General features: G+C 52.1%; 7 protein-coding genes across 7 annotated transcripts; 5 read left to right on the plus strand and 2 right to left on the minus strand.

The window, feature by feature from the left end:
- Positions 1-318: 318 nt before the first annotated feature.
- On the plus strand, positions 319-2,840 carry BDP81DRAFT_478856 (interferon-induced GTP-binding protein Mx2; the record flags this gene model as incomplete). Its single annotated transcript, XM_060594867.1, has 7 exons — positions 319-417; positions 466-723; positions 776-877; positions 932-986; positions 1,043-1,115; positions 1,167-2,016; positions 2,071-2,840. The coding sequence occupies 7 exons, from the start codon at positions 319-321 to the stop codon at positions 2,764-2,766; spliced, it is 2,133 nt and encodes a 710-aa protein (XP_060450127.1). The 3' UTR covers positions 2,767-2,840.
- Positions 2,841-5,711: 2,871 nt separating this feature from the next.
- Positions 5,712-7,580, plus strand: BDP81DRAFT_419172 (oxidoreductase). The gene is made up of 5 exons (XM_060589749.1): positions 5,712-5,788; positions 5,861-6,412; positions 6,472-6,862; positions 6,926-7,356; positions 7,415-7,580. The coding sequence occupies exons 2-5, from the start codon at positions 5,885-5,887 to the stop codon at positions 7,487-7,489; spliced, it is 1,425 nt and encodes a 474-aa protein (XP_060450128.1). The 5' UTR covers positions 5,712-5,788; positions 5,861-5,884; the 3' UTR covers positions 7,490-7,580.
- Positions 7,581-8,208: 628 nt separating this feature from the next.
- On the minus strand, positions 8,209-8,927 carry BDP81DRAFT_135754 (uncharacterized protein). Its single transcript, XM_060581781.1, has 3 exons — positions 8,841-8,927; positions 8,517-8,779; positions 8,209-8,453 (listed from the first exon to the last, which is right to left on the minus strand). The coding sequence occupies exons 2-3, from the start codon at positions 8,716-8,718 to the stop codon at positions 8,308-8,310; spliced, it is 348 nt and encodes a 115-aa protein (XP_060450129.1). The 5' UTR covers positions 8,719-8,779; positions 8,841-8,927; the 3' UTR covers positions 8,209-8,307.
- A 148-nt stretch (positions 8,928-9,075) lies between these two features.
- BDP81DRAFT_310146 (uncharacterized protein) lies at positions 9,076-9,527 on the plus strand (the record flags this gene model as incomplete). Its single annotated transcript, XM_060583614.1, has 2 exons — positions 9,076-9,401; positions 9,455-9,527. The coding sequence occupies 2 exons, from the start codon at positions 9,076-9,078 to the stop codon at positions 9,525-9,527; spliced, it is 399 nt and encodes a 132-aa protein (XP_060450130.1).
- Positions 9,528-10,803: 1,276 nt separating this feature from the next.
- BDP81DRAFT_390777 (uncharacterized protein) lies at positions 10,804-11,534 on the plus strand (the record flags this gene model as incomplete). Its single annotated transcript, XM_060587451.1, has 3 exons — positions 10,804-10,888; positions 11,044-11,180; positions 11,238-11,534. The coding sequence occupies 3 exons, from the start codon at positions 10,804-10,806 to the stop codon at positions 11,532-11,534; spliced, it is 519 nt and encodes a 172-aa protein (XP_060450131.1).
- An 876-nt stretch (positions 11,535-12,410) lies between these two features.
- On the minus strand, positions 12,411-13,681 carry BDP81DRAFT_403559 (uncharacterized protein; the record flags this gene model as incomplete). Its single annotated transcript, XM_060588883.1, has 3 exons — positions 13,090-13,681; positions 12,496-13,018; positions 12,411-12,439 (listed from the first exon to the last, which is right to left on the minus strand). Exons 1-3 carry the CDS (start codon positions 13,306-13,308, stop codon positions 12,411-12,413), a joined length of 771 nt encoding a protein of 256 aa, XP_060450132.1. The 5' UTR covers positions 13,309-13,681.
- A 5,186-nt stretch (positions 13,682-18,867) lies between these two features.
- Positions 18,868-19,305, plus strand: BDP81DRAFT_310381 (nucleoside phosphorylase domain-containing protein; the record flags this gene model as incomplete). The annotated part of the gene is made up of 1 exon (XM_060583633.1): positions 18,868-19,305. A coding segment is annotated over one exon (438 nt), but the record flags the coding sequence as incomplete, so codon positions are not given.

The raw sequence follows: 19,305 nt of genomic DNA on the forward strand, positions 1-19,305 counted from the left end.
TAGGCAGGGAGAAACGAGACCTGGATATTTGCAGACGACCGCTGTTTATCTGGTCACACCCAGAGGACAGCGGGCTGTGAACTTGCAATCAGACAGACCAGTACCATCCTGTTTCGGCTCAAAGTCAAACGGCCTCCCTGATGTAAATCTCAGCTTGACTGCCGTTTTATTTCAAATATCACGCATGAATAAAAGAAGATATATCAATGGGAATGTCTCCAAGCTTACCTTCCTCCTCACATTAAATCAGCGAGATTCTCTTCTCTTTGACGACTTGAAATTTCCTCCTAGTATCACCTGGCTGTCACAACTTCCACCATGCTACCCAGTGAGACTGGTTTGGGAAACCAGGCCACGTTGGCTAAGATCGACAAGTTGAGGGAGCTGAACGTCGGCGCCATCATCCCGTTGCCCCAGGTAAGTCAAGGGAGTATATCACTCTGCAGATTGCTAATTCTGTAATAGCTTGTCGTCGTTGGAGACCAGTCATCCGGAAAGAGTTCTGTTCTGGAGAGTCTGACGGGTTTCTCTTTCCCTCGCGCTGCTGGTCTCTGTACTCGCTATGTGACTCAGATAACGTGCCGCCGTGAGACGGAGAAGGGCATTATCGTCTCAATCATTCCTCATCCGGACGCAGATGAGACACTCAAGGCCAAGCTTCTTCAGTTCAAGCGTCACTTGTCAAGTATCGACGGTAATGATCTCGCCAGCGTCTTCGAAGAGGTTTGCAACACACTGACATATTTGGTTTTCCGCACTGACGACATTATTGCAGGCCAACATTGCCATGGGCATCCGGATGGGTGTGGATGACAAGGACGTTGGGCTTGCGGCCTTCAGTCAAGATATCCTCAAGATTGAGATTAGCGGACCCGATGTTAGCTCTCACCGGACCTCGTGGCTCTCTTCATCGCTAACACCTCTTGAACAGCAACAACATCTCACTGTCATTGACGTTCCGGGTATTTTCCGTGTCCCTACACCAGGTAGACTATATCTAATTCACTGAGAGTGTGCACTTATTAATTGGCGAAACACACAGGGCTTACTACGGAAAGCGACATCGTTCTCGTCGAGAATATGTTGAAGTCATACATGGCAAATCCACGAACCATGTGAGTGTTTGAAACTGCTGTCTGTAAACTCGTTTAGCTGACGTATAGTAGCATTATTGCAGTCATTTCTTGCACCGTCGACATTGCCACCCAGGAGATTCTCAAGCTTGCTGAGGTTGCTGATCCTGAGAAAGTGCGAACGATGGGTGTGCTCACAAAACCGGATCTCGTCACAGAGACGGCCACCAGAGGCGGCATCATTGACCTGGTTCTCGGGAGACGAAGCACCCTCAAACTTGGATACTACGTGGTCAAGAATCGCAGTGCAGATGACAATTCCTCGACACTTTCCGAGCGTGCTGCCGCCGAACAGGCATTCTTCATGGCGCCTGCTTGGTCGCCCATTAGCGATCGCTGCGGCACCACAGCCCTCAAGCTCAAAGTCCGTGAGTTGCTCATGCACCTTTCCAAGCAAGAGTTTCCCCATGTCAAGGCGGACATTGAGCAGCGCCTACGTCAATATAGGTCTGATCTGGAGACCATGGGCCCGTCCAGAGCCGACTCGAATTCCCAGAGGATGTATTTGGGGAAACTGGCCTCGAGATTCTTGGCCGTCACTCAAGCTGCCCTGAACGGGTACTACGCCGGAGATAGCATCTTCAAGAGGCAGCCGAACCTGAAGCTGATTACGAAGATCATGAAGCTGAACGAGGTCTTTTCTAATGTTTTCTGGAAGAGAGGCCACAAACAGCACTTTGGGCCTACGTGGGATGACGAGGGAGAGAGCTCGCTGGGGCGCAATGTGGACCAGCTGCCTTTCGAAATCCCTCTTAACAAATATCCCGAGCTTGAGGCTATTATCCGCACAGACGACTACCGATGCCCCAAGCCCTCGAAGGGGCCGATTATGGGCCATATCGAGGAGGTTTTCGAGTCGAGCCGCGGACCTGAGCTTGGAACAGTAAGATTTCCCAGCTGTGTGTTGCTTAGAAAGTTATTCACATGATTATTCTAGTTTGGTGGGACGATTCTTGCTACGGTCTTCGAAGAGCAGGCGGAGAAGTGGGAGCCGCTCGTGTTGTCTCACGTGAGCAACACAATCGCTCTTGTCCACGAGTACATCTTCCAGCTCCTCACTGAGCTGTGCCCCGAGAAGCAGGTTAGAGACAACCTCTGGGATGCTCTCCTGCTTGACAAGTTGATCGAAACGTACCAGCGAGCGATAAGCCACACTCACTTTCTTCTGGGTATCGAGCGTGGAGGTACACCGAACACATTCAACCACTACTTCAACGCGAACCTCCAGAAAAAGCGTAGCGAGCGTGTCTCCAAGACCTTCGAAGCTATGGCAGTCTCTTCTCCTTGGGACAACAACGAGCGATACGTTGCTATGAGTCAGATTGGCAAGCATGCTGTTGACAAAGATAACGGGCAGCAGGTGTGTGAGGACATCCTTGATACGCTTATGAGTTACTACAAGGTATCCCGGAAGCGCTTCGTCGACGTCATCTGCCAGCAGGTCGTTTTCCACCTCATGCTTGAAGGCGACGGGAGCCCGATCAAGGTCTTCGACCCGGAGCTGATCATGAACCTTGACACCGAACAGCTTGAGCGGATTGCAGGTGAGGATGCGGAATCGAAGCATCAGCGGCATGTCTTCAAGAAGGAGATGGAGAGTCTGGAGGCGGCTTTGAAGGTCTTGCGGTCTTGATTCTGTCATGGGCAGTGCCGCGGAGCTGGAGCGAAGGTGTTCAACACAGCAAGGCAGAGGTTCTGAGCAGCGGCATTCAACAGCCGACTCTTCAAAAGTGCATTTCTCCTAGTTAGACTTTTTCTCAGTCTTTACTCATTCACTGAAAAAAAAGCATTGGGCAGGTGAACTTCAATCTAATAGCTTATGAAATGTTATTAATCTTTAACCTAACGAGTCGCCGTTGGTTTGAAAATGTCGTCTGTAGTCTCGATTGGTCGAAAACGGTCAACTTCATTTGGCGCATCCGGGACGCCGTACAAGGGCTTGAGGGGCCGTCATTTGACGTTCCTGCTAGTAACAGCTTCCGAATTGTACCGCCGGATAACCCCACCTTGGCCGGAGCCGTGGTGTCGCTGTTAAGGGGTCTGAATGTCGACCGACCTACTAGGACCATTCCTAATCATAACAAAGATGTCCCGAAAGGCCAGCCACGCCAGCCTAAGGTGGGGAATTGATTGGACAAGTACGCAACTGCGGTGAGAACACGTCGACCCGACATCGTGCTATCCCATCGGGTGCCAATGGACAGCACTTTCGCCAAGACCACGAAGTGCCCACTTTTTGCCCATTATTACCCCGCATTTAAAGGGGTACTTGACGATACGTCACTTATCCCTATGCTCTTTTACCTATTATCACCACTATTACTTACATTCTGATTGATGCTGTGATGTCTTCTGGTGATTCTGATACGTCGATTGCTTCCAATACTTCTGTACGCAGCTGTATAGTAGTAGAGGTCCACCCAGAAGACCTTGCTGCTGCCTGTAATACAGACTGTACGCCAGAGCGCTGTGACGCGGCAACAGTCCGGCCCCGCGAACCTCCGGCTACCGAGCATGGTCATCCGGGCTCCTTCCGACCCTTTGACGTGCCGGCCCGGGCCCAGAAGGTACGGGGACTGCCAGCCAGCCCGCTTGACCTATTCGTCCAATACGTTCCGCAGAGCCTCGTGGAGCAGTGGGCTCAGTGGACGAATGCAGCGCCGTCGTCGTCTAGGGAGGGTCCCCCAACTAAATCAGCAAGAGTGAATTCATGGCGGAATACTTCAGTAGAAGAGATCTACCTTTTCTTAGGGATCCTATTATATATTGGGATTCATAGTAAATCTAGATTATCAACCTACTGGTCAACCCAGCAGCAAAAGGAGGATCCTATCCATCTATTTACGCGGTTCATTTCTAGAAACCGATTCCAACTACTACTTCGGCGGCTGCGGATATTCAACACTACTGAATTTCAGCCCGACCAGCCCGACCAGCCTGACCAGTCCGGACAGCCCAGCCAGGGTCGGGGCCGGGGATGGGGACGGGGACGGGGACGGGGCCAGGTCCAGGCCCAAGATCAAATGCAAGATATATACCGAAAGGTTAACCAGTGGTCAGCCCACATCCAAGAGATTGGGGATTCACTCTATACAACTGGTTCAGATCTTACAGTTGATGAGGCTATGGTCCGATTTGAAGGTCGATCTCTAGAGACAACAACGATTCCAACGAACCCTATCCCAACTGGCTATAAGATCTGGATCCTTGCCCAGTCTGGCTACTGTATACGGTGGCTATGGCACGTACATGGAAAGGGCCCATACGCATTAGTCCCCCAGGCGCAGCCCGCCCAGCCTAGCCTAACCCGGTCGACTAGGCCAGCTGCTAGAAAGCTAGCTCTGTTGACACCAACGCAACAGGTAGTAACTACGCTTGTTTCCTTACTTCTAGCTTCAACCTACCACGTATTTCTTGACAACCTCTTCGCCTCTATACGTCTCTTCCGTACCCTACGGAATCAACAGGTTGGAGCTTCTGGTACCTGTCGGAAGGATAGTGGGATAGACGAGATCCTAGTCGCTGAGAAAGAGACTGAAGGACGGGGTATCCCCTGGGGTAAAGTACACTGTATCCCTACTTTAGATGGGGAGGTAAGCTGCCAGCCTGCTCTTCTCAGCCTGCCCACCCCAGCTGACTAGTAAGCAGGTCAACCAATTCACCTGGAAGGATAATGCCCTCGTACTCTTCCTATCAACTTCTTCCAGAATGGCCAGGAAGTTATTCGCAGCCGCCGCCGCCCAGCTGGGGATTCCGCTGCCAAGAGAGCTTCACGGCAAGTCTTTGGCCCGGATGTACGTAAGGACCTACCAGTTCCTAGGGCAATCGATGAATACAACCACAAGATGAATGGGGTTGATGTAAGTGACCAGATGAGGTCATATTATCAATACGGCCACCCTATTCGCCGAGGGGGCTGGCAGTCAATTGCCTGGAATTTCCTGCTGGAAGTGGTAGTTGTGAATAGCTTCCTGCTACAGCTCTGGGGTAGCCCTAGGTGGCAGAAGATCAAAACCCACTACCAATGGCGGCAGCTGCTTACAGCCCAGCTTATCCAGCAGTTTGGCCCATTAGCAGGCGGACGACGACTTTCACGACCTAGACGGGCTACAGACAAGAGAAATACCTCTATTCCATGGGAGCAGCATCGTAGGGGGTCAAGGGGGGTATGCTCGCCTTGCTCTTATTGTAGTAATAGGGGGTCATTAAGAGCCCGCCAGGCTCAAGGCGAGATATCTAGGAATAACCTCACGCAGCAAGTAAGAAAAACTCGGCAGGGCTGTTGAGACTGTAATGTACCTGTTGGATCTCTGAGCAGTCGGCAGAAAAGGTGGATCTGGAAGGCGGTATGGGCACTTACAAACGACCCCTTACATACCACTTCTGAGAGGCCGTGGGCTCTGCCCACAACCTCCTCCTTCCACCTCAAGACGCAGCAATAATAGACCATTATTGACACTTCGTTCCAACCGTACGGTTGCCCTGCTGACGTGTATACCAACAGTACCTTTATGTATGAAGGGCGACTGCTGGTACCTCTGGCATACACAAAATATATAGAGAATAGAAGTACTGGAAATCCTGTTGAATCATTGGATAAGTCTAATAGGCTGGGAAGTTCCTATTGGCTCTACCCCAACTCTTGGCAAAATGAGGTGAGTTAGCACCCGATGGGATAGAAAGCGGCGTCAATAGCACGGCTTCTCATCAGGTCCTCTCTATTCAAGACAAGCCGAACTCAGCAACCCATCATGTCATCCGATTCAGAGGCAGAAAGTGCAGCCGCGTCCAGTCACAAAATCGACACTGGGGACTCTGGAGACAACGAGGCCCTCAGCAGTCTCAGGCGCATTCTGGCGGAACAGAGTCATCTCTTCGCATGCGGGGGCGATATCCCCATCCGTAATTCCACGTCACCGGCTGAAGGTGGTGGTCAAGATGAGCAAAGAAAATCAGACCCCATCACCATTCGCTGGGATCTGGATGGGACTGGGGACGACCGAGCCTGCGCCAAGCTCAGCCTACCACCGGCCCAAGGAACGGAGGCAGGGCTGGACCGACTCCTCCATCATTCTCGACCCGCCACCTTCGGCCGCGGTGGCCAAGACGTGTACGACGAGAGTTATCGCAAGGCACTCCAGATGGACCCTGCCGCATTCTGCACCACGTTCGACCCCTACTCGGTGGGGATTGTCGATGTCGTGGCACAGGTACTGCTGCCGAGCGTCTGTGATTCGACCACCCACCGGGGCGTGCGCGCCGAGCTATACAAGCTAAACGTAAGTAGAAGGTCGTCAATGTCAGAAGAGTTAATTAATCTTTTATTAATTGTACCAAGGTATACTCTGGGCCCTCTGGCAGGTTCAAGCCACACGTCGACACTCCACGTTCCGCCTCGCAGTTTGGATCTCTGGTCGTCTGCCTCCCCGTAGCGCACGAAGGCGGTTTTCTTCAAGTTCGCCATAAAGAGCTCGAGGTAACGTTTGACTGGAGCACCAACCAAGAAAAGCCCAATGACGACTCAATCGGCTGGGCGGCTTTCTACAGCGATTGCGAGCACGAGGTGCTTGAAGTCACCAGCGGCCATCGGCTCACCTTGACATACAACCTTTATGCCGTCCGCGGGGCTGGGCGCCTCACCGGTGTATCGCCGACATTGAATCCGGCTTCCATGCCCCTGTTCAAGGCACTGAAGGAGACGCTATCCCAAGGCCCCTTCGGTGGCCGAGGTAGGCAAATTACTTAATACTCGATTATCCTGAACGTTTTGAATCTGGCCTAAGCACCCATAGGTGGTACGATCGGCTTCTGGTGCTCGCATACCTACGCCTACAACCACACGAAAGAGGCGCCCCTGCCGGCCACCCTCAAAGGGGCCGACGCGGTCCTTTGGGAAAGCCTCCAAGCTCTAGGCCTCAACCCCAAAGTCGCACCGGTCATCACCATGAGCGCCGACGTCCGAGAGAGTTTCTCCGAATGCTACGATGATGCCGATCCGGATCCGTGGCCCTACACGATGCGTCTCAGGAAGAAGCTCCCCTCCGCGATGCCGTCCGAGTGGATTGTCGGGTTCATGTTTGGCGTCCACGTCGACAGTGGTTGGCAGACCGAGTCACTGGAGGATTATCACAACATCTACCAGCGATGGGGCTCCTATACTCACGAGCCGGTTCGCTGGCTTACGATGCCAAAGCAGTCCGAACTACAATTGGTGTACACCGCGGTAAGTTGTTTTTTCTTCGAGTTGTTCCCTGTGTGCATTTGGCTGAGATACGTCGCAGTACGGCAACCAAGCAAACGCGGGAGCCATGTACTCAAACTGCGCCATTTTGGTGGATATTCTTCCTCGCGAATAGGAAAAGATGGCCACCTAAAGCTTGCCGAGTCCGACTTACCTGAATATATCTTAAGACTCAAAATAAGTAATACAAACCTTTCGGCTTGAAACCGGTGTCACATCCGTCGTGCGCAGCTTTTCACACTGTCGGCTGCTTGTTATGTTGGCGAATTAAGCGGAGTCAGTAGACTCACGCACAGTGCCTAATGGCGGCGGCTGACCGCAGACCGTGGGTTATCGGGATCTCTAACGACAAGCACTCGGAGGAGTCCGCGCAGTACTAAGCGGTTTGCCGCGCTGCACCACCGTCTCCTCCGCTGCCCACTGAAAGGGTCTTCCCGCACGACTCTTGCCGCCTGATGTGTCGATGTGGTGGCCATGCGAGCCAGACCGCAGCGTTGCGACTTCAGGCGCTAATGACCGCCCACCGGCCGCAGGCGCACCTATTCCCCAGGTTGGCGGTTATTACCTCCCGGTTGTACAACAACAGAGATTCGACCAATATACGTACAATTGACCTATTACGATTACCCCTGCCAATCTGACATATCTACCCGTTCTCACCGGTTCTTGCATATTACAGCTATGCGGATAACCAAGTTTCAGCTACCTTTTATCCGGACACAGGTGTCAATCTAACATACTTATCCCCATTTCATTATGCCACTGCTGACCATACTGAAGATCTGTCAAAATCCTAGTTATTCATTGGTTGACTCGAATAGCCTCGCAAGCCCTTATTGGCTCTACCCCGCCCTTGGCGTTTCTGACGTTAATCCGCACTCGATGGGATAAATAACAGAATTGCCCCCACCGACAGCATCAATTGCCTCTGATTTACCTCACAAATTTAAACACCATCTCATAGCCTATCATCTCCCGAGAGCTCGCTACAATGACTTCAAGAAATCTTCGACAGCAAACGGCGCCTGGCCAGCGGTTCGCCTTCCGAAGGGACCCACGGAGAGCGAGATAGATCGCGACTGGAGAATGGAAACTAGAGTTAGAGAGATTGGTGATTGGGTGTATACGGGAGCGTACAAGACTTCCAACAGCAGCTCGGCAGTCCAAGGTATTGCTATGTTGATGACGCTGGCGATGCTCCTGCGCAGACAGGGCATTTGCCGGCCATAGTCTCTCCAGGTTGCTGAGCTCGCCCTCGCAGATGGGCAGGGCAACATTGATTGGCAGCCCGCGCGTCAGCACACCAGGAAATATCATAAGCTCGATCGCAGCCACACCCATCATAGCGATAAAACTGGTCGTCGCACATCTTGTGTTGTAACTTAACCCTTCAAAGGTCGGTCGGCTTTGTGCAACTCTAACAAGGTTATTATCCTTCTCCACGATTTTAGACAAGCTTTACCTACCTATATTACCTGGAGAGCGTTCGACGATCAGTGCGCGCCGTGAGGTAAGATGGAGAATGAAACGAACATGGGCTAACTATGACTACGCAACGTGGAGCGATGCCCCCTCTGGCCCTTACCAACTGCGGGGTCGTAATTGCTGCCTGAGGCCCCACATACGCTTCAGCCGGTGGATCCAAAACTGTCTCCATAGCGCTTCCCGCCATTTTTTATCTTTTACTCAACGACACTCACCATGGATACGATACAACCTTCAACCGATGGGAAAGCGGAAACTGCTACAACGCCAGCTCATCCTTTGCGGTTCTGCTTCAGGGTCAAAGTGGAGGAAATCCCTGGTGTACCCTTACAGCGCTCGATAACCCTAGCCAACGACTTCTTGTCACAAAACTTTCAACGGGGTTTTACTTGGGATAGCGACTATATTTACACGCCACATGACATTGCCGACAGCGGAAAGAAATGGATACTTCTTGATGTGGGCAAAAACATTTCAACAAGTTCCCAGTATGATGATGTAGAGCTGGAGGTCTATCGAGTTAATATCGATGATAATACGTTGTAAGTTTCCTATCATGTTATATCTTCAACCTGGCTGACTATTATATGTATAGCAATTATGAGAAAGCGCATTACTCGGATATCCGAAGGTATACCTCTATTTTCCCGTGGGGTGGTCGACCATAGGACAAAAGAAACCAGAGTCGGGACCGGAAAGTAGAGGTCATCACGACAAATAGAAGGATCAATGTCAAGAGGCTTTGCAACGAGCGATTTTACGTTCAGCAAAGTTGAGTGGCGATTACGCATTCAGTTGGGAGTCTAGTTTTGGACGCCAGTGTCAATGGCGAGACTCAAGGCCGGAAGCGGGCCGGTTGTTGTAAGAGAGGGCGACAGTCGTTATCCTCTTTGTAAAGCGTGTCCTTGGCCCGTTGGCCGGCGGAAGATTTGAGGGCACGAAGAGTACTGTACGTAGAGAGCAGCAGCGCTACCGCAAGTGCAATCAAAGCAAATTTAACCCCCAAACTTGCTGTTGATGACTTTTTTCACGAGGGTTTGATTAATTGGCTTACTTGCAAGTATAATAATTCAATCACCATACAAAACTAGGTCATATGAGGCTCACGATGATCCCAGTAGCCCGAAGTTATTCTAAAGCATCACTACCCCCCTCTTCAGCCAGTTTTTTGTCAGTTGGAGGATCTCTATATTAGAGGGCACCCATCAACGCATACGCGTTCGTAGTAGAGGCAGTGGCTCCAATCATACATTCAAGGCAGGTAGGGTCACGCGACGGGTTGTTCTGATATCTCGCGGCTGCTTGGATTGCTCCCATACATCAATACAGCGAGAGTAACCGAATATTCCACTCACGCCTTCCGCCGCCTGCCTACCTTACCTACCTCCCGCAAGCTCCTTCGGTCACATCCTCGCGCCGCCCACACACGCGACAGTGAAATACCTTACTTCTGCCGTATCCACGTCCATCTTTCGGCAATCTGTGCCCGGCTTCCAACCACTACCAGCTCGCCGGTTCCTTCGCCAGCGTCTTCATACTTCACCTTTCACGACGCCGCAGCACCGCCGCTTGACCGAGCTCTTCCATCTTCTCACAGAAACCACAACTGCCCAGCGCGTACACTTCGCGGGCTCTCGTCCATCCTTGACGCCTGCCATTTTTGCGAGGCCTATCGGAGAGCGCGTTGCCGTTGAACAAGAAGAAGGTACTTCGGCGCACTCCCCACAGACAAGATGCAGAAAGAGCTGACCACCGCGACTAGCCCAGCAATCACGCGTCGAACACACTTTCTCGCCTCACCCGTATCTCGCGAGAACTCAGCCGATCGACCAACTCGGCCAGAACAGCCAGCGCTATCGCGGCGCATCAAGGCCTCCTTCCCTCCTTCGTTCCTCTCGCCTACCCTCTTCGCGTCGCGCGTCGCTGCCTCGCTGTCTCGTCACAATGGCGTGCGGTCGCCCCGCGCTTATCGTCAAGGACGACAACGTCGAGATTATCGATGACCCTCGCCGTCTGCCACCCAGACCAGGTAAGTAAGACCGATGCGGTAGATGTCGTAGGGTATGTATGGCGTTAATTGCTGCCCGTAATTAACGGCGTCGTTTTTGCGACAGTAGACAATCCGCCCCAATCCGAATACCGTCAACCCAGCCCAGGTCGCTAACGTCAGTGGATTGATTGCAGACCGAAGCCAGCGTCGGCCGCGTAGCCCATCCAAAGAACGCTCGCCCAGCAAGCGCCACAAGGCAGGTACCGGCGAGAACGGCCTCGTCCCCTACAGCCTGCCGCGCGATTCATTGGGCAACGCGATCCATTCGACTGTAGATCGACATGGCAACAGTCACCCGGACGACTTCGAGACCCCACTGCTCCCCTAGGTTGTCTTCGCATTACAAGACGCGCGAAAGAGCCGGCGGGGCGCCTCCAACCCTCGTCGCGGTCGGATGAAGGAGTTCATGCTCCCGCAGTCGCACCATTCGTGCCATTACCTCCACCCGCTGCTGCCGGCGGGTTTCGACTGGGATAAGTTGCTCTGTGCCTGCGTCTACTTCTCCGGCTTCGATAGCGCCAAGACAGTATTCCGCGTCACGCTGCAGCGCGGCAACGTCCCGCTCGCGGCCGGCTGCATAGGACGAAGCGGAGAGTTGTTTTGGCTTTCCTGGAGGTGCGGGTGAGTACAATCGGGTGTGAAGTTGTATGTCACCTGTTCGTAGTCCTTCCGTTGTCCTACCAGGCAACGGAATTGTTGGTATTCCTTTCACAGGGAATCTGGTTCGAACCGTAGGGTCCTGGGGGTGACGAAGTATCAATATCTCTGTATTGATTGATTCTGCGTAAGGAGTAGAAGGGAGATTCCAACCGGAGGTTGGGTGGGCAGTCGAGGTGTAATTGAGGGCCGAGGAGCTGGCCCCTGCTCCTGCCCTGACTCGCAGCCGAATTGGACTTCTAATCCGACAGCGTGATCCTTGTATCGGTCTACGAGCTGCGGCTTTTTTTTGGGCAGCTCTCCTGACAACGTCTCCCCAGATCCCAGTCCTCTTTTCAAAGCATGTGCTTCTTGCATCGAGTATGAGCTATATATCATGAATACCTTGATTGAAGGAGCAAGTGCTCACAATAAAAAGTATTCGACATTGTTTGCTTGAGCCTTGCTCAAGTAAGATCACAAAGGTGCTTCGTCTCAACCGTTGGCTCAGTTTCCGGTTCATAAACGCGATCACTGAGCAGATGTATTACAACAAACTAACGGTGGCCGTCCGGCGCCTTACAGCGACCCGTCACCTCGGTTCCTCTGCAGTGCGCCGTAGCCTGGACCACCCCGAACAGCTTTGACACCTTACCTTGTCTGAAGTACATGTCCCGTGTCCAGTTCCCCTCCATATCTTGCAAGCCGGATCCGCTGGGAAACCCGACAAAAGAACCGGTGAATTTTGAAAGAACTTCTGTCAGCTCGGCAGGCACGTGCGGCAGCGGTTGTTCGCGTCTGTAGAGCTTTCGTCTGATGGTTTGAGGCTCCCCTTTCAGCTCCCGACGTGTCCTCCGTCTCCGCTTCACCCGATGTCTCCACCTTCGACCTTTCCTGGTCAGGAATGGTCTCGCTCGACTGTCTCTCTTGTTTACCCAGCTGGCTGTCACCAACTGACCTAAACGTAGACGCGCAAGCTTCCATCTCAAAGAGGTCGTGCAAGTCGATTTCAGGCAGCCCGAGGAAGGAGTCTTCTCCAGCCGCGTTCATCGCACTCGCAGTGTCAGTGTCACTCATGACAAAGCCCCCCATCAAGCCTTCGACATCGTGTTTGAACAGTGCTGTATCCGCGGGTAGTTGGTATCCTGCTGGGTTGTTGGGGTCTTCGTCAACATCAGCGTGATCTTGCGGGACGTCCGACACTGTGCCGCCAAAGACAGCGGCGCCGTCGTCATCGGCCTCGATTTCGTGTGGGGCATCCACGTCCCCACTTAGAGCTTCCTTCGCCTTTGCGTCTTCGACTCCAACGACATCGGGCTCTCCCTGTACACTGCTTCCGACCTCCCCCATTTCAACGTTGTCGCCCGTCTCCACCGTATTTTGGCCAGGCTCCGACGTTGTTCTCTTCCGTTGACGGCGTATGACGCGGCGGCGGCGTACACCACCGTGCATTCCGTTGACGAGTTCCGCCAGCTGGTTCAGATGCACGTCAGTTCAGGTCGGCCATTCAAACGGCAGAAGAATTTCCTGCTGCAAAGACCTACAAAACCATTCACGTCGGGAATGCTTTGGCCGTCCGGTACATAGACAGCTCCATCCAACTGACCGTGAGTCGGATTGAAATGGATGACGGCTGAGAACACCTGGGCGCCCTTGCCCAGCTGCACGGCCTTTCGTTTCGCGCTTGCCCCACATTTCCGGACCTTCTCTTTGGCTTTTTTGTCGTATGTGAAGACAACCTCGTTCGACACCACGGGGGCCATGGTGTGTGAGTTGAGTGATCTACAACCCAAATGTGATCTACCCCTTATTGCCCAAGAATACCTCTTGTATTGAGATGGGACTGTATTGCCCTCAAATACGACTTTATGGAATGGAAGCCGTTGTCGGCTTTGAGATGGCCCTGAAGTGAGCCAATTTGATATCTCGTTGCCTCTTCATTCCCTTGCGGTTCATACACCGCAGCTACTTGATGATCTTCAACTGAATTCTACTCTTCCTCCTATGATTTGGACAGCTAGTAATGCCTTCCGTTGGCCTTGTGTACCGAGCGGTCGTTGGAGAGTAGGCGACTCACATATGGCATCAATCGAGAAACCATTCAAGATACACAACAGACCCTTAAGATTTACTTTGGCAACTGCGAGATCTGAACTCTGCTGTCGAGGAGAGAGACATTTTGAACGTTGCGAAGGTGCTTGAACTGATGAAGGCAACGGGCTACTCCTTTGAATACGTGTGGTGAGACGTGGTGACCGGATCATACTAAACTGAAGAGGGCCAAACGCGGGTCAATCCGCAACGCACTGCACAGCCACACCTGACCACAGAACCTGGTCATTAAGGGTAAAGAAATCGTCATTGCAGTCGGTTCTGGATCTTCTCGGCAATCTTCCCGACAGGGGCACAAGCGACAACACGCAAACTTTGAAGGTGCGATGTTTGATGATGTCCAAGGCCTTTGCTGGGAGTAGTAAGTTCGCTTTACCTGGATTCGTCCCACGTTTGCGGCCGAAATCGGCTTTCGGGTGCACCGGTTTGATTTGATGTTCGATTGATTTCGGGTGCTTATGGATGTTTCTGCCCAGTTGCCGAGAAGCGATGTGGCAAAATGTGGCGTCTCTGCACAGCGTCTCATTGCAAATAGTCTAGAAAGCACAAGTCTGCCCTTTGTATAAAAATCTCATGCCAACAAGCAGCAAAGCAGCATAAGAGATATGTACAGTAGTCAGCGAAAAGGGCTTCATCCCTTTCACAACTCTCTGATGTCTTTCCGCACGGACGTCTGCCGTCTTGGCACCAACACAACAACTGTTAGAAGGGCAAAACGCGCTTACTGGACTACTAAGATCGAAGAGGCTAAGACAGACCAAGACCTATATAAGATAGTAGGCTGGCGGAAGGCTGGCTTAGCTGTTAAAGGCCCGCCTCTTATAGTGGAAGGTCAGACAATCGACAACAGCTACGATAAAGCCCAGGCCCTACGAAAGGCCTTACTAGAGAGATTCAACGCTACAGACGACTTACCTGGGGACCCTTTCGCTATCCCAGTAGTTGCACGGCGTCTAATGCCCTGGCAGGATGTGGTCAGCATGGAAGAAGTACGCCAGGCTACTCTAACAAAGACTACAACCCCTGGGATTGACGGGATTACTACAAAGTTACTACAACACACCTGGGAATCAGTAGCTAGGCCTATACAGCAGCTCTTCCAGGCCTGTATTCAAGTAGGCCACTTCCCTCGACCGTTCCGCAAAGCAGAAGTTGTCATGACCCAGAAGCCAGGGAAAACAGACTTCTCGAAGACTGGGTCTTGGCGTCCGATATCCCTTTTATCCTGCTTAGGTAAAGGCCTAGAGCGGCTAATAGCAAAAAGGATGGCCTACCTTACTATCCTAGAAGGGGTTGCTAGCCCACAGCAGGTTGGAGCACTACCAGGCAGGGCTGCAGTCGACCTAACAGCCTGTCTGACCCACGAGATCGAGAGGGCTCTAGACTTGGGGCTCACTGCAACTCTTGTGACAATGGACGTTAAAGGGGCTTTTGACTCTGTCCTAAGAAACCGACTTATTATCAGGCTACGACAGCAGGGTTGGCCTAGTCATCTGATTAGGCTGATCTTCACCTTTACCTCTAGCCGAGCAGCCCGGGTCAGGCTAGAGGATACAACTACAGAGGATTTCCCTCTATCCTGTGGGCTACCACAAGGCTCCCCACTATCCCCTATTCTCTTTTTACTATATATAGCGGATATCCTAGCCGACGATCAAGAGCTACGGTTTGGCTATGCGGATGATATAGGCTTAGTAGCTACTAGCCCGTCGCTAGAAGGAAATGCTATAGCCCTAGGCCAAAAGATCACTCATATCCTTAACTGGGGCACTGATAACAAGGTTGCTTTTGACCCAGCTAAGTGTGAGGCAGTCCACTTCAGCAGGAAATATAACCAGACAAAAGACCTACCAGATATACAGGCGACGGGCCTAACTATTAAGGCCTCAACTAAGCCTGTACGATGGCTAGGAGTCTGGTTCGACAAGAGACTCACCTTCCGTCACCATGTCGAAACTAAGGTGGCAGCGGCAAAGAAGGTAGCCCAGTTCCTACGGCACCTAACAAATACCAAAGGGGGACTCCCAGCAGCCGCAGTACGAAAAGCGGTTATTGCCTGTGTCCTTCCAACAGCCTTGTATGGAGTTGAGACCTGGTATGCGGGCCTAACCAAACCAGCCCTAAACAGCGGCACCAATACTAGCAGTAGCACTGCTTTACAGATACCTACAGTTGGTACAGGACAGAAGGGCCTGGCCCGTAGACTTAGCAAAGTTATTACAGCAGCAGCAAGGGCTATCCTGCCTGTCTGGAGAACCACACCGACCAGTAGCCTCATCCGAGACGCTGGCCTTCCCACAGCAGAGGTAGCCCTCGAAGCAGCGCGACTACGCTTCGCTATACGCCTGCAGAAGGTTGACCAACAGCATCCCTTGGTCCCAAGGCTGCTGCAGTCAGGGCGGCAACAGACCAGGCTTCAAAGAACAGCTGGCCTTTTACCTAAGTGTCCAAGGCCAGCGCTCCTACAGCCGCAATACCTCCCAGGGTCCTATGACCCTATAGTTACACAGACGAAGGAAGTAGCAGCTAGGATCTTCCAGGCCTGGCTCAAGACTGTGCCAGGTCAGCATACGGTCGTATACTCAGACGGCTCCAAAGCTCCTGACGGAGCTACAGGGTACGGCTTTGTTATCTACCGCAACAATAAACGTATAGCCCAGGGCTGCGGCCGTCTCGGCTTAGCAGAAGTGTTTGATGGTGAGGCGGAGGGGGCGAGGGCTGGGCTCCGACGGGCCCTTCAGACCTCCCAAGGCCGGCCTATACACATCTGCATCGACAATACCAGCGTTATTCAGGGGATTCGCGGTAAGATCCCAGACTCCTCACAAGCGGCCTTCCTCGAGATCCAGGAGGTAGCTAGGATACACGATATACAAACCCATTGGTCTCCTGGGCACCAAGGTATTAAAGGAAACGAAGAAGCAGACAGCCTAGCTAAGGAGGGAACAACTCTACCAGTCCTTAGGGGCCAACTAGCTACTCTATCAGGTATCAAGTGGCTTGCTAAAGAGCAGCCAAGACGCCAATATAGACGATGGTGGAAACAAGAGGCAACTCCCCGCTATACCCAACTAGGGCTCAAGGCTACCCTTGCTTGCCCTCCTGAACTTGGCCTCCCTAGGGCTGCCCTTCATCACCTCCTCGCGGCACGGTCAGGCCACGGGGACTTTGAACAATATCACCAACGCTTTAACCACACAGAAGCACTACTCACCTGCTCCTGTGGATGGGTTAAGGAGGCAGACCATCTAGTCTACTGCCGAAAGACCCTACTGAGGAGGCAACAGTGGCCCACCCTCTACCCCTACAGCCGCCAGGAGCCCGTAGGACCTATAGGGTCCCTCGATCGCTACTTCAAGGGGCTAATCACTGACTCTGAAGGCTTCCAGGCCTTCCTCTGCGTGACAGACTTCTTCCAGAAGATCTGCCCGCGGTACTAGGAGATAGGTCATAACCTATCCTCCAAACGACAAACTACCTCTATTAAGAAACCAGATGGTTATAACGGAACTAGGGCACCAGTGGGAACTAGGGATGGATAGAACACATAGTAGCTCACGAGCAAGATTTGGAGGACGTCAGGAGACGGCGTGTACTATATAGTATATAGCTAGAGCCTGCGACCCTTCACGCCACATACCCTTCGGGAGGTCTGCCGCAAGGGCGGCTGCGCCCTTGCCGCCATGGCGTTAAATAGAACAACAACAATTGGCACCAACACAGTTTGGATTCACACTGCTGTACCGACCCACCATCGTGGCCCTGCTGACAGCTTTCACCCCACCTGATCCAAGTGTTTGGAAAATGGATTATGCACAACATTATTCGCTGCTGAATGTTTGCTGCTACTGCTTCAATTGCTTATGGCCTGCTTATTTTTACTTGGTGCTTTTTTCCCTGGTCTTACACATAGATACAATCTACATGATCCCAGGGTTTTAGAGATTCCACTATAAAATTAGGATAAAAATTCAAAGTGAATAACCAATAGAAAGTACAAAAGAGCTGCTCGGCCTATTGGAGACCCAAACGATTGATTCCCTCCGCAAAGTGGCGAACTGCTTGATGTTACGTGACCCAGCCGATGGCTTACCTGACTTCTACCTAGCCTGACCATACTCAAAATCTTGCGCTAGTTGTGAGTCTGGATTACTGGATCGTAGAATCAGCAACATCTATCTCTTCTAGCAGGTATCCTAAGCCATAGGTCTCTTGCCAACTGGGTCCGTGCACGACAGGAGCTTAAATTGGCTCCCTTGTCATCAGGCTAGGGTCTGATTTTGCCAAACAGCCCACTTCGGATGACCTGGCCCTGGCCTAGATTATTAAAGTAGTGAACGGCCTTTGTCCTGTGGATCGTGCTAAGCCGACGAGGCCCTTCATCCAAGTTTGGCTCACATTAGGATAGAAACATCTCCGCCAATATCAGCCATCTAGATATTTGATAAATTACGATGCAGCACCCGACGAAGCGAGCCATCTAGGCATTACTGAGCGACCTATTAAGAATTATATCACGGATAAAGAAATGCTGCGAGGCTGTAAGATTAGGCGCCATGGCTGGCAGGAAGATGTGTGTTGCAGACAGGAGGGTTGACAACAGATCCATAGTTCAGCAACCGACTTAAGGTCAGCTTCTAGAAGAGTCGATGCGAATGTAACACCCTCCGTTAGAGGATTAATTCTGCTGGTTTGGTTCACTTAAACTAAGGCCAAAGTAGAGTAGCGCAATTAAGCATCGGATGAACGTTCTTACGGCTAGGAGTATTTCCGCTGTCCGTTTCTTTGGATGGCTTTCCCATTAAACATTTAATATTACCGATGCTTTAGCCCCTCCAACCGCAGACCTTTCCACGTCGTAAGGACCATCGCCCAACTTACCCGATAGCTACTGTTTACCGTCACTTCCCGAGAATTGTTGTTGTTTGGTCTTGTTGTACGCGATGAAGTCTTCGACACACTTGGCAGTCACAAGTCATGAGGTTGATTTGTCAGCGATACTGCTACGTCGCACAAGGCTCTCAATTAGGATGACAACCCCTCCTTTCCGTCGGCAAGGAGAGTGATGATCTCCGGACTCCTAATTCCCAGCTCTCGACAGCAGAGCATGAACACGTTTGCGCAATATAGACCACATTTTGACGACAACATGATATGATGCACCCCGACCCCGACGAGGCGCGACATTCACTTGCTTTCGACGACTTGCGATGAACAGCTACCCTCAACCACGCCATCTCGACGACTTCCATATCGCTGTAATATGCGCACTGCCCCGCGAATACGATGCCGTCATCCTGGCTTTCGACGAGATATGGGACGATGATAGAGATGGGCGCGGGCCCGCGCCCAGGCAACACAACAATCACACGCTGGGGCGGATTGGAGTTCATAATGTTGTTTTGGTTCTTCTCCCCAGCATGGGAAAGGTCAGCGCAGCCAACGAGGTAGTCCGGCTCCGGTCTATCTATGTTGGGCTGGAGATAGCATTCTTGACTGGGATCTGTGGGGGAGTGCCTAGCCCGGGGATCGATCATGAGGTGCTGCTTGGGGATGTGGTGATCGGCAAAAGCATCGTGCAGTATGACCTAGGCCGACAGTACCCTGGCAAGTTTCGCAGGAAAGACGGTGTTGAAGACAACCTGAGC

The sequence above is a fragment of the Colletotrichum phormii genome (genome assembly GCF_030913505.1).
Source record: "Colletotrichum phormii strain CBS 102054 chromosome Unknown BDP81scaffold_3, whole genome shotgun sequence".
Classification (NCBI taxonomy): domain Eukaryota; kingdom Fungi; phylum Ascomycota; class Sordariomycetes; order Glomerellales; family Glomerellaceae; genus Colletotrichum; species Colletotrichum phormii.

What these genes read in the sequence shown, in the direction of transcription:
- BDP81DRAFT_419172 (XM_060589749.1), top strand. Translation starts at nt 5,885, where the DNA reads ATGTCATCCGATTCAGAGGCAGAAAGTGCAGCCGCGTCCAGTCACAAA. An exon ending in CCGAGCTATACAAGCTAAAC is followed by an intron (nt 6,413 to 6,471) that starts GTAAGTAGAAGG and finishes AATTGTACCAAG; the next exon opens with GTATACTCTGGGCCCTCTGG. An exon ending in TACAATTGGTGTACACCGCG is followed by an intron (nt 7,357 to 7,414) that starts GTAAGTTGTTTT and finishes GATACGTCGCAG; the next exon opens with TACGGCAACCAAGCAAACGC.
- BDP81DRAFT_135754 (XM_060581781.1), bottom strand. Translation starts at nt 8,718, where the DNA reads ATGATGGGTGTGGCTGCGATCGAGCTTATGATATTTCCTGGTGTGCTG. An exon ending in CTGCCGAGCTGCTGTTGGAA is followed by an intron (nt 8,454 to 8,516) that starts GTCTTGTACGCT and finishes TCCATTCTCCAG; the next exon opens with TCGCGATCTATCTCGCTCTC.